This window comes from Ranitomeya variabilis, chromosome 4 (assembly GCF_051348905.1).
Source record: "Ranitomeya variabilis isolate aRanVar5 chromosome 4, aRanVar5.hap1, whole genome shotgun sequence".
Lineage (NCBI taxonomy): Eukaryota > Metazoa > Chordata > Amphibia > Anura > Dendrobatidae > Ranitomeya > Ranitomeya variabilis.
The window spans coordinates 687,762,520-687,775,488 of record NC_135235.1 but is presented as its reverse complement, the minus strand read 5'-3'; the positions used below and the strand labels follow the sequence as shown (position 1 = coordinate 687,775,488).

The 12,969-nt window shown below is 44.1% G+C and overlaps 1 protein-coding gene across 2 annotated transcripts in view; it reads left to right on the top strand.

The window, feature by feature from the left end:
• Window positions 1–11,831, top strand: part of LOC143767683 (uncharacterized) — a 46,539-nt gene extending 34,708 nt beyond the window's left edge. For both annotated transcript variants that reach the window (XM_077256167.1, XM_077256166.1), the window contains exons 6-7: window positions 424–514; window positions 10,529–11,831. In XM_077256167.1, the coding sequence (XP_077112282.1) occupies window positions 424–514; window positions 10,529–11,718 (1,281 nt within the window). In that variant the 3' untranslated portion in view covers window positions 11,719–11,831. The remainder of the gene's footprint in view (window positions 1–423; window positions 515–10,528) is intronic.
• Window positions 11,832–12,969: the final 1,138 nt, after the last annotated feature.

Here is a 12,969-nt window from a genome sequence, read left to right as displayed (position 1 = left end):
TCTCCATTGGAAACATGATCTCCCCAGCTGCTGCAGGAATCCGGCGCTGTTGAAACCATGTGGGTCCACTGTTTAAGTGAAGGAATATTCATTTGCTGCTCCCCGCCCTGACAGGTGGGCGGTGAAGCAGCTAATGAATATTCCTTCACGTTAAGCTTTGGGACCACGTGGGTTCCCCAGTGCTGGATTCCTGCAGCGGCGACAATTTCCTGCCTCCTGCGATCCCCCTCCCCACATTTTACATTCGGACCATAAGACGCACCCTGCATTTTCCTCTCAAATTTGAAGGAAGAAAAGTATGGTCCGAAAAATACGTTATGTGTTTTATACTTGTGTAATGAGAACGGTGGAGATGGCAGGATTAGAGCTGATCATAGATGTGACTTCTCCATCTGTCTGTGACTTTTACAATATTTGTTTCAGGGTGAAGATCTGACCCATATTAATACTACAGAGACATATGTGAGGGGTGATGAGTGGTGTAAGGAGGAGATTCCTACATATGACTATCCAGGTGAGTGGTAACCACTAAATGTAGAGAAGTCACAGATTCTTCTCAGTCACCGGCTGTGACAGCTTTATCAATGGTGTAGTCCGGTCGTATCACAATCGTGTGATCACCATTTTACCTCTAGACCACAACATTCTGCTCCATTTGGAAATGTTGAAATTACTTTGTGAAATTGTTAAATCCTTTTCTATAGAGCGTACAACCGGGAGTATTCTCCTACCCCTGGGATTAGGAGACGCTGACCACTAGCTGCCGAGATCTGTTAGCAAGAAAGCCAAATGACGTAGAATGTGCTGACAAGTTATAAAATCACTTGACGAAAAATATTATGATGGGCCTGTAAGAGAAAGCGGAGGGTAATGATGCTGTTGGCTTCCTAGAACCCTGATATCTTATTGGATGAATCTACCTTCTCTCCCTTCTGTGCTGCTGAATGTGCTCATATGGTCCCTACAAGACCAGGTCCAGTCTTTCTGGCCAAACTTCGCTTTTATGATCGACATTAACCCCCTAGTGACAGAGCCAATTTGGTACTGAATGACCAGGCCAGTTTTTACAATTCTGACCACTGTCAGTTTATGAGGTTATAGCTCTGGAACACTTCAACGTATCCCACTGATTCTGAGACTGTTTTTTCATGACATATTGTACTTCATGTTAGTGGTAAAATTTCTTCTATATAACTTGCATTTGTTTAAGAAAAAAATGGAAATTTGTTGAAAATTTTGCAATTTTCAAACTTTTGTACACTTAAATCAGAGTGGTGTCACACAAAATAGTTAACAAATAACCTTTGCCACATGTCTGCTTTACATCAGCACAATTTTGAAAAATATTTTTTTTTGTTAGGATGTTATAAGGCAGAGGTCCCCATCGTTTCTGACCTTGAGAGCCACATTCAGCTCTGAGAGGGTTGCGAGCCACATCCAGCCTTGAGAGAGGGTCACAAGCCACATTCAGTTCCCACCCCCCTCGCAATAGTGGCAACCAAAGCCCCCATTACAAACATAATGTTAACCAAAGCTTTTCCACAAAAATCACCCCAAAGAAGTATATTAAGATGCAGGGGTTCCCACAATACCCCCATTTAGTATTCTCCTATAAAGCTCCCCCAAGACACTGTCACATTCAGCTTCAAAAACCTCCTCTGACAGGTTTATCATCCGGTCTCCAGCGAACCATACTTAAATTATCTCTATACCCCTAAGACCAGTGTATGTGCATGCAGATCTGCTCTTCCGTGCAGAGCTGCTCACAAAATTCACCATTTTCAGATGTGCTCTTCATACCTGTTTGCTAGATCTGGAGATAATGCACCAAGCTGGCAGACAGCCGCGAACCACAGTTCATGGGACCGCGAGCCACATGTGGCTCCCGAGCAACAGGTTGGGGACCCCTGTTATAAGGGTTAAATGTTGACCAGCGATTTCTTATTTTTCCAAAGAAATTTACAAAACCATTTGTTTTTAGGGACCACCTCATATATGAAGTGAGTTTGGGGGTCAATATAACAGAAAATAAATTTACTTTGGAACCATTTTTTTTTAATTTCACAAGGGTATCAAGAGAAATTGGACACAAAATTTGTTGTGCAATTTCTCCCACATACCCCATATGTGGGAAAAAGCCATTGTTTGGGTGCACGGCATGGTTTAAAAAGGAAGGGAGCACCGTTTGACTTTTTGAACGCAAAATTGGCTGGTATCAATGGTGGCGCCATGTTGCGTTTGGAGACCCCCTGATGTACCTAAACTGGAAACCCCCCAATTCTATCTCCAACCCTAGCCCCAACACACCCCTAATCCCAACCATAACCACAACCCTAGCCCAACTCTAACTTTAGCTTTAACTCTAATGGGAAAATGGAAATAAATACATTTTTTTATTTTATTATTTTTAACCTAACTAAGAGGGTGATAAAGAGGGGGGGTTGATTTACAATTTTTTTATTTTGATCACTGTGATAGACTATCACAGTGATCAAAATTAACCAATAGGAAAAATGTCCTATTGTTGCCGGGTGCCGGCTGGCAGATCTCAGCGGATGCACTGCCCACGCGCCTGCAATTTTCTCCCGTAAGAAGATGTCGGCGGCTCAGGGGACTTCACGGGAGGATGCAGGGACAAAGGAGGTACCGGGGGGATATCGGGGGACCCTATTTCTCTCTCCTCTGATGTGCGATCACATCAAAGGAGAGAGAAATGAAAAGGAAAATCAGACTTTTTTTTGCGGTCAACGTTATACCGTTAATGACGGTGATCGCAATTCTGGGGTTGGTAAAAAACCCACACAAATCATGTTCTCTGGGGTCTCAGGTAGCTGAGAAATTCCTACTCTGGGGAGCGCTATACCCTTATTCCTCAGTGCCGTTAAAAAGCGATGCTGTGGTTTAAGTACCTTTTATTCAGTCGCCATGACAGCACCAATGAGAGGGGATCCGCCCTTTGGGGACAGGAAACCTACAGACGTAAAAGGGCGGTACCTCTCTCCCGCATCAGTTGGTTTCCTGTCCCTGACAGGGGATCCCTTCAGACATACCTTATGAAGAAAGGTGAAGACTGAAGATTGACCCAGGCCCGGCAGGCCGGTTCAGGAGGCAGAGGTTCCCTTCCTCGGTCTGTCCGGTGTGCTCGAGGTGCCACACCACACAAGGCTCTGGGGGGAAGCAGCAGCAGGAGAAAGCAGCCTTCAGGGGGAGTCCTTGCTTTAGGTGATCCATCGCTGTGTGTACGAGCCTATGGGGGAGGGGCCTCCCAGGGGCGTGCGGAGTATGTATTGGGCATATCACCCGGATTGGCCCTTCTGACCCCGTCCAGGGGAGGTACCTTGTGGGGAAGCCAGCTACATAAGGAATCTGTTTGGGCTGCCATGTGCTTCTCGGCCATCTTGTAATATGGAGTCTCATGAGCAAGAAGCGCTGCAGCACTCTCCAGAGCAGCAGTGTCAAGAGAAGCCCCAAGCAGCGGTTACCTAGTGGCGGTCTAGTGGCAGTAGTCGCCCTGGAGGAGATAGAACCAGTCAAAAGTCGAAGCCTGGCAAGTCCTCAAGCCGTAGGGATGAATCACTGGCTGAGAAGGATCCCCCACAGACTACGGTATTATTCTTTACTATACCATGGGTAAGTGATCTTCGAGAAAGCTCACTTGGTGATATGTTGTCTTCCCTTATGTACCCTCTCTCCTTATCTATCAGGGAAAAAAACGGTCCGTTAAAGCTAAACATAAGGAATATGCTGAATGGTGGGGTTCCCCTTCCAGACGGCCACGCTAACAAGCTATGCAGACCATGTATGTAGAGTTTGATAGCGGAGGAGACACCAGACTTTGCCACCAGCCTAAGACAAATGGTCAGACAGGAGGTCAGGGGTTCGGTGAAATCCCTGTCTCAGGATAGAGGCGTTAAAGAAAGAGAGCCCAGGTCCCCTATTTCAATTGACGTGAGTGACTCAGAGGAGCTAAGATCAGACTCTCTCCATTCGTCCTCATCATCTTCAGAAGGCGAATCCGGCCATTCTTGTTTTTCTTTTGACCGGATAGATCGTTTGGTTAAAGCAGTAAATAATACTATGGGGATTGAGGAAACCCAATCAGAGAGATCGGTACAGGATAAAATGTTTAAAGGACTAGACCAGAAAGCTCGTAGGTGTTTTCCTGTGGTTGACAAGATAAGCTCCCTTATTACACGTGAATGGAAGAAACCTGAAAGAAAAGGTTCTCTTCCGCCATCCTTTAAAAGAAAGTATCCAGTTGAGGAGGCGGCATCATCTGCATGGGATAAGGCCCCAAAACTCGATGCGGCTGTGGCTAAGGCTTCCAAAAAAGCCTCCCTACCATTTGAAGATTTGGGGACTTTAAAAGACCCGCTAGATAGAAGGGCTGATGTGTTTCTTAAAGGAGCCTGGGAAACAGCAGGAGCTCTCAGACCTTCAATCGCAGCACGATCTCTAATGATATGGCTAGACCGCTTTGAGGACCAACTTAAAGACAAGATTCCTAGAGATGAAATCTTATCCTCTTTTCCTTCCCATAATCCAGGGAGCAGCGGCTTACTTTTCTGATGCTTCGGCAGATTACGTAAAACTAGCAGCCAGGTCAGTGGCACTTTCCAATGCTGCCCATAGAGCCATATGGCTGAAATGTTGGCCAGGGGATATGCAGGCCAGATCAAAGCTGTGCAGCATTCCATGTGAAGGGGGACATCTATTCGGCTCAGTTCTGGATGAACTACTGGAAAAAGTGGGTGATAGTAAAAAACGGTTTCCTTACTTAGGAAGACCTCCATGCTGACGGGATACTAATAGAAGGTGGTTCAATCGTACAAGGTCTACTAGAGAAAGAACCAGATATGATGCCAATAGGAGGAAAGGTAGAGGTTTTATGTTCAACTCCTACCGGGACAATAGAAAACCACAATGACTGCCGAACCAGGTGGGAGGCAGTCTCTTGGCCTTCTACCCGGCATGGTTAAACATTTCTAATAGCCCATGGGTCCCAAGCATTATTAAGACAGGGCTAAAATTAGATTTTAAGAGGATACCTCAGACTAAGTTTCTTTTAACGCCCATCCGTTCTTCACCTACAGAACAACGGGCGCTAGAATCTGAGGTCCAGGAACTTCAACAAAAGGGTGTATTCATTAAAGTTCCTGAAGCACAAAGAGGTAAAGGGTTTTACTTCCCCCTCTTCTTGATTAAAAAGCCAGATGGTTCCTTTCGTACTATTACTAACCTGAAAGGTCTAAATAAATTCTTACTGGTCCACTCGTTCAAGATGGAGTCTGTTAAAACAGCAATAAAGCTGCTGTTTAACAATCGTTTCATGGTAGTCTTAAGACCCCGTCTCACATAGCGAGATCGCTAGCGAGATCGCTGCTGAGTCACAAGTTTTGTGACGCAACAGCGACCTCAGTAGCGATCTCTCTATGTTTGACACGTACCAGCGACCAGGCCCCTGCTGCAAGATCGCTGGTCGTGTCGGAATGGCCTGGACCTTTTTTTGGTCGTTGAGGTCCCGCTGACATCGCTGAATCGGTGTGTGTGACACGGATTCAGCGATGTCTTCACTGGTAACCAGGGTAAACATCGGGTTACTAAGCGCAGGGTCGCGCTTAGTAACCCGATGTTTACCCTGGTTACCATCGTAAATGTAAAAAAAACCAAACAGTACATACTCACATTCCGGTGTCCGTCAGGTCCCTTGCTGTCTGCTTCCCGCACTGACTGAGATCCGGCCGTAAAGTGAAAGTACAGCACAGCGGTGACGTCACCGCTCTGCTGTTAGGGCCGGCGCTCAGTCAGTGCAGGGAAGCGGACGCCGGGGGACGCGAAGGTGAGTATGTACTGTTTGTTTTTTTTACTTTTACGCTGGTAACCAGGGTAAACATCGGGTTACTAAGCGCGGCCCTGCGCTTAGCAACCCGATGTTTACCCTGGTTACCCGGGGGGACCTCGGCATCGTTGGTCGCTGGAGAGCGGTCTGTGTGACAGCTCTCCAGCGACCACACAGCGACTAAACAGCGACGCTGCAGCGATCAGCATCGTTGTCTGTATCGCTGCAGCGTCGCTGTGTGTGACGGGGCCTTTAGATCTCAAAGACGCCGATTATCATGTCCCTATACACACAGATCACCAATAGTTTTTAAGAGTAGCAGTTTCACTGAGCGGCACTGTAGAACACTTCCAGTTCAGAGCACTCCCCTTTGGAGTTGCGGTTGCTCCCCGCGTTTTCACTAAAATAATGGTAGAGATCATGGCGCATCTACATGAACAAGATGTTCTAGTGGTTCCATACCTGGATGACTAATTGATTGTAGGACACTCAGAATCACACTGCTCAGCCCAATTGGGGAGAGTAATATCAGCCTTACAAATATTGGGGTGGATTATTAATTTTAAAAAGTCACGATTACAACCCACAAGAGTACAGGAATTCTTGTGTCTCATCATAGACTCCAGATTGCAGGAATGCCGCCTACCAGGGACAAAGGTGGACAATATTCGGCGGAAGATGCTCAGGGTGATTAATAATCTGACAGTCACACTAAGGAGGGCAATGTCACTGTTAGGCTCACTCACGTCATGCATCCCGTGGTCCTTTGGGCCCAGTACCACACTAGAACCATACAGTGGGATGTACAGTGCAATGCTAGTCGTCTAGAGGGCCACCTTGTGAGTAGTATTTCCTTGTCCACCTCTTCTATACAATCCCTACATTGGTGGTTGCACATACCAAACCTGCGGACAGGGGTTCCCTGGATAAACCATATATCCCGAGTGATAACTACGGATGCTAGCCCCAGGGGTTGGGGAGCGCACATGGGTGATTTGTGGGTCCAGGGGATTTGGACACAATCCGAACAAACCTTATCGTCCAACCTTAAAGAGTTATTAGCGTTAGAGCAAGCTCTTAGTCATTTCCTTATGTCCCTACAGGGCCAATACCTCAGGCTATTTTCAGACAACCAGGTAACTGTAGCCTACATTAACCATCAAGGGGGAACTCGTTCCAGATCATTAATGGAAGTGGTGGATCGTATCTTTCAGATAGCCGAGGTTCATCTACTGTCATTCACATCTCTTCACATAAAAGGAAAACACAACATGATGGCTGATTACTTAAGTCGCAACAGACTCAGACAAGGAGATTGGGTCTGAATCAGGCTGTCTTCAATCAGATCAGGCTTTTATGGGGGTACCCAGACAAAGACCTCTTCGCCAACAAAGAAATCAGAAAGATACATCGATTCTACTCCTTAGATCCCAAAGAAAACCCGTATGCAGTGGACGCCCTCCTAATTCCATGGCATTTCAATCTAGGCTATGCCTTTCCCCCATTGAACTTAATCCCGATAGTTTTGAGGAAGATACGGGAAGACAAAGCTTGGATAATCTTAATAGCACCATTCTGGCCCAAGAGACCATGGTTCCCCTGGCTGAGAAAGATGTCCGTTTCTCAACCCTGGATTCTTCCGGAGCTTCCAGACCTCCTTTCCCAAGGTTCGATTCTCCATCCATGAGTGTCCAATTTACATCTGGCGGCGTGGAATTTGAAAGGGCGTTACTGATAGAGAGGGGTTTTCTCAGGAACTTGTTAATACCTTGCTAAAAAGCAGGAAGGCTTCTACAACAAATATTTGTTAGACTCTGGAAATTTTTTTTGACAGTCTCAGGATTGAGGGCTAGTCAAAAAGCCTGTATTAGTAAGATTTTGGAATTCCTGCAAAGGGGTTTAGAGATGGGACTAGCTACAAGCACTCTTAGAGTTCAAGTGTCTGCTCTAGGAGCACTATACAATTGTAATTTAGCTAGCAATTACTGAGTTGCTAGATTCATCAAGGCAGCGGCTAGGTCAAGACCCATTGTCAAACAAAAACTAGCTCCGTGGGATCTAAACCTGGTACTTATAGCTTTAACTGAAGCCCCCTTTGAACCTATTTAATCTTTATATTCCCTCCCTTGCTTTCTTGTATGGCCTAACACCTTTTTGTTTCTTTGGAGCCTTAAGTTACTCACATGGGTGAACTATAAAAGTTATTTATGTGCTACTAACCAAGGAGGTCCTCTCATGCTCTGTAATCCAACTGATGCGGGAGAGAGGTACCACCCTTTTATGTCTGAAGGTTTCCTGTCCCCGAAGGGACGGATCCCCTCTTGTTGGTGCTGTCTTGGGCTCCTGAAAAACACTTCTACTGGTAAGAGCTTGAGTATTTAACTGCCACCATTAAAAGGCTTATCGGCGATCATTATGGAGTTAAATGTGCAGTCAGGGCCAAGTCTGAATTTCTGTACAATAATATCAGAGTTTCCCTTTATCCTGTCTTTTCAATTTCTTTAAAAACCAACTAACTTCAAGGAGGGTTGTGATAAACTACATAAAAAAACATTACACTTGTCTCATGATATATTTCTAAGCTGTGCATGGCTGATGACTGTAATATACATTTATTTATGCCTGCAGAAGATGTTGGCATGGCTCGAGCCCTGGTTTCATGAATTCACTCCACGTCATAAATTACATTCTGTTTTCAATCCTAAGGAATTCAGATTATTGCACAATCTCTCCTGAAATGGGGAGCACTAATACCTTCTCTACTCTTATCTTTGACTATCTAATATTTCTTCTTGAAACTCATCTGACAGAAAATATTGGTCCTTAAGATACTTTAAATTACCAAGAATCAACAAGCCCCACTACTCCAGAGAGGTTTCACCACTAGTTACTCATTTTTACTGATGAAGATTGTTGAGTTTCACTTCTGGAAGATGTGTTATTGTCTATAGTCACAGTTTTTAACTACAGTAGTTAGTTTCCAAAATACTCTGATAACCAGATCCTGCAGCCAGTTTTGTATTCCTAATCAGTGCCCATTTTTCAAATCTGAAGGGTGTCCCTTTACCTGGTGATAATTTTAGAATTCTTCACAAAATATAAGCCCCATTTCATTTTTTTCACTTTCACAAAGAATAATAGCAAAGAGATGGACCTCACAAATTATTTTACAACTTCTCTTGTATCTGACAATACCCTATATACAGTTGTACATTACTGTCTGGGCACATTTCAGAGTTGAGAAGGGAACGAGCGCCATTTAGATATTTGAATCCAGATCTTACTGGAGCAGCTTGCATACACAGGGAGCAGCTCAAAAGATGGCCACCACAAACAGGCTTGGCGCTATCTACTCCATTTTCCTGATCCCAGGGATTGTCTTGCTCATCACCCTTTAACACCTCTACATGGATCTGGACTTACATAGAGACCCCCCCTGGCTTGGGCCACAGTGTTGCCTGCTGTTCGGTGGTGTTAAATGGGAAGAACAATAGGTTGCCGGATCAGAACCAGTAAGGCAGAGAAAATGCTAAATCAGAAGATGTAAGAGTAGTCAGCAAACAGGCTGGGATCACAGCAGGAAATACACAAGCCGTGAACTGAGCATAGAAGACTGAACCAGGGGAGAACAAGGCTGTATCTGGAAGCTTCCTTCAATATGCTTTGAGCTTTCGTAGAATATGGTGCTATCCAATTGGCTGAATCATGGAGCATATTTGTTCAGCTGGACAGCACATACACCCATACTGCCAGACTGGATGGTACTACTTGTCCTAGGCACCCTAATCTTAGTGGTGGAATCGCGGAATCGAGTATGTCGTCCAGAGCTTCTGGTTCCAATGCCTACTCCATTGCAAGCCCCACCTGCCATATGAATAAGGAAACGCCTGGCGAAATCATAGGAGCTGATCCCAGAAGAGATGTGACACACCAACTACAGAAGCCCTAGTATGTCAAAATTTCAGAAAATCGGAGCTGTACAAATCCCAATAAAATTACTCCATTTGGGAAATTATAACCCTCAGAGAACTAATCTATTGGAGTAGTGACTATTTTTGATTCCACAGGCACATTCCGGAAATTTGCACCCAGTTTATGTGGGAGAAAAAAATTGCAAATATGCCATTTTTTACCCAATTAAATCTTGTTACTTTGATTGTGCTCCAGGAGATACACACACCATAAATTAAGTGGATTCTTCTCACTATAGTAATACCAAATACATTTGGTTTGGGCACACTGAAAGGCTCAGAAGCGAGGTGGAAATTTGACTTTAGGAGAGTGGTTATTGCTGATCTGTTAATGGAAACCATATTACTTTTCAAGAGCCTTTGATCCACTAATAATGTGTAAACCTCTGTTTTTCCATTGACAGATGATGGACCTGAGTGGGGACTTGTTTTTTGTTAGATGAATAGAAGTTTTTATTGGTATTATGTTAGTCAACATAATGTTTCTTTGTGGCTTTTTATTCGATATTTAGGAGGCAGAATGAACAAACAGTTGAACACCACGCTCCACTGGTTCATCCTATGAGAGTTTCTATTAGACTATGAACTGTCATTGTCTTAGTGAAGAATTCAATATTTTTACATAACTTGCCATTTTTACAGACAGTTTAAGTAGAAATGTTAAATGACATTCAAAGATATTTTATTCAAAAATAATAATTGGTTTATATCTTGGCAGATGACTGTAGCAAGAGATCAGAGGAACAGCTGACATCTTCAATTTTTAAATTGGATGATTTTGAGATCCCACTGGATACAATGGAAGTTAATGCCATTGCTCCAGATATAACATCATCCCTTCACGGCAAAGATCTCTCATCTAGTCCTTTGAAACAGGTCCTGTTTTCTGATTCATTAGTGACAACTAAGGAAAATCAAAGTCACAAAATAAGCATTAAAGACCGAAATACTCCTAAATCAAAGAAGCCGTTTTCATGTTCAGAATATGGAAACAGTTTTCCCATCGAAAAGTCTTTTCTTAAACATCCAAAAATTCAAGCAGTGGAGAAAGGATTTTCTTGTTCCAAGTGTGGAAAATGTTTTAAATACAAATCACATCTTGTTAGTCACCAGAGAACTCACACAGGGGAGAAGCCTTTTTCCTGTTTAGAATGTGGGAAATGTTTTAAAGAGAAATGCAATCTTGTTATACACCAAAGAGCTCACACAGGGGAGAAACCTTTTTCATGTTCAGAATGTGGGAAATGTTTCATACAGAAGTCAGATTTGGTTAAGCACCAGAGAACACACACAGGAGAGAAGCCTTTTTCATGTTCAGAATGTGGGAAATGTTTTACACAGAAATCGGATTTGGTTAAGCACCAGAGAACTCACACAGGAGAGAAGCCTTTTTCCTGTTCAGAATGTGAGAAATGTTTTAAACAGAAATGCAAGCTTGTTGTACACCAAAGAACCCACACAGGGGAGAAACCATTTTCATGTTCAGAATGTGGGAAATGTTTTAATGTGAAATCAGATTTGGTTAAGCATCAGAGAACTCACACAGGGGAGAAGCCTTTTTCATGTTCAGAATGTGGGAAATATTTTAATCAGAAATCAGATCTTGTTATACACCAAAGAACTCACACAGGGGAGAAGCCTTTTTCATGTAAAGAATGTGAGAAATGTTTTATACAGAAATCAGATTTGGTTAAGCACCAGAGAATTCACACAGGGGAAAAACCTTTTTCCTGTTCAGAATGTGGGAAATGTTTTAACTGTAAAGGGAATTTTGTTATTCACCAAAGAACTCACACAGGGGAGAAACCTTTTTCCTGTTCGGAATGTGGGAAATGTTTTGTAAGGAAATCATATGTTCTTAGTCACCAAAGAATTCACACAGGGGAGAAGCCTTTTTCATGTTCATAATGTAGGAAATGTTTTCACAAAAAAATGTATTTCTTAAGGGGGTTGCCCATTAGTAGGACAACCCCCTATCATTCCTCATGTTTGGTCTATTTCAAATAAAAATATTAATACTCCCTCTCCGTACCACTGTCATTCCGGTGTTCTTGGCACTCACGTTCCCGGGGTTCATGTGAGGTTTCAAAATCAGCACTGGCTTCACTGTTCCTGCCTTCAGATGTATTGAGCATCAACAGGAAGCTAGGGCCACCACTGCTGTCTGACTTACTCTTATTGTTTGATATGTACAAAAGTGTAGACAGTGAACCAAGTTTAAAGGGACTCTGTCACCCCCTCCAGCCGTTAGAAACTAAAAGAGCCACCTTGTGCAGCAGTAATGCTGCATTCTGACAAGGTGGCTCTTTTAGTTATTGGTGCAGTCAAAGCAGAAATAAAGCGTTTTATAATTTCGCAAAAATACCTGTCTTTAGCCCTGGAGGCAGGTCTTAACCCCCCTGCTGCACACGCCACACTGCCGTCACTCAAGGCTTCTTCGGCGCCGGGCGCCGCCCCCTCCACGCTGTTTTCAAATCAAATCCGGCGCCTGCGCTGTTTTGCTCTGCCTGGGGCAGGCGCAGTGAGCGCTGACCGTCTGACCTCAGATGCAGTCAGTGCGGGGCTGGGATTCACAAGCTGGGTTGCCGCACAGGCGCAGTCTGCGAGACTGCATCTGAGGTCAGACGGGCAGCACTCACTGCACCTGCCCCAGGCAGAACAAAACAGCGCAGGCGCCGGATTTGATTTGAAAACAGTGCGGAGGGGGAGGCGCCCGGCGCCGAAGAAGCTTTGAGTGACGGCAGTGTGGCGTGTGCAGCAGGGGGGGTTAAGACCTGCCTCCAGGGCTAAAGACAGGTATTTTTGCGAAATTATAAAACGCTTTATTTCTGCTTTGACTGCACCAATAACTAAAAGAGCCACCTTGTCAGAATGCAGCATTACTGCTGCACAAGGTGGCTCTTTTAGTTTCTAACGGCTGGAGGGGGTGACAGTCCCTTTAAGAACACACTTCCTTTCGAAATGCATTTGGTATTCTATTAGTCTTTTCCCTGTGTTCTCTATGATTTTTAAATGCATTTTTCCTACATGTTTCAACCAAGAAATAAAAAGACTTTATGATATGACTTTATTTTAACTTTGAAAAAATTAAGAATTAATCATTTTAAACCTGTCTTGGATTTGTAGAGTAGAAGCTGGATTAATCTTTCCTTTTCCAGT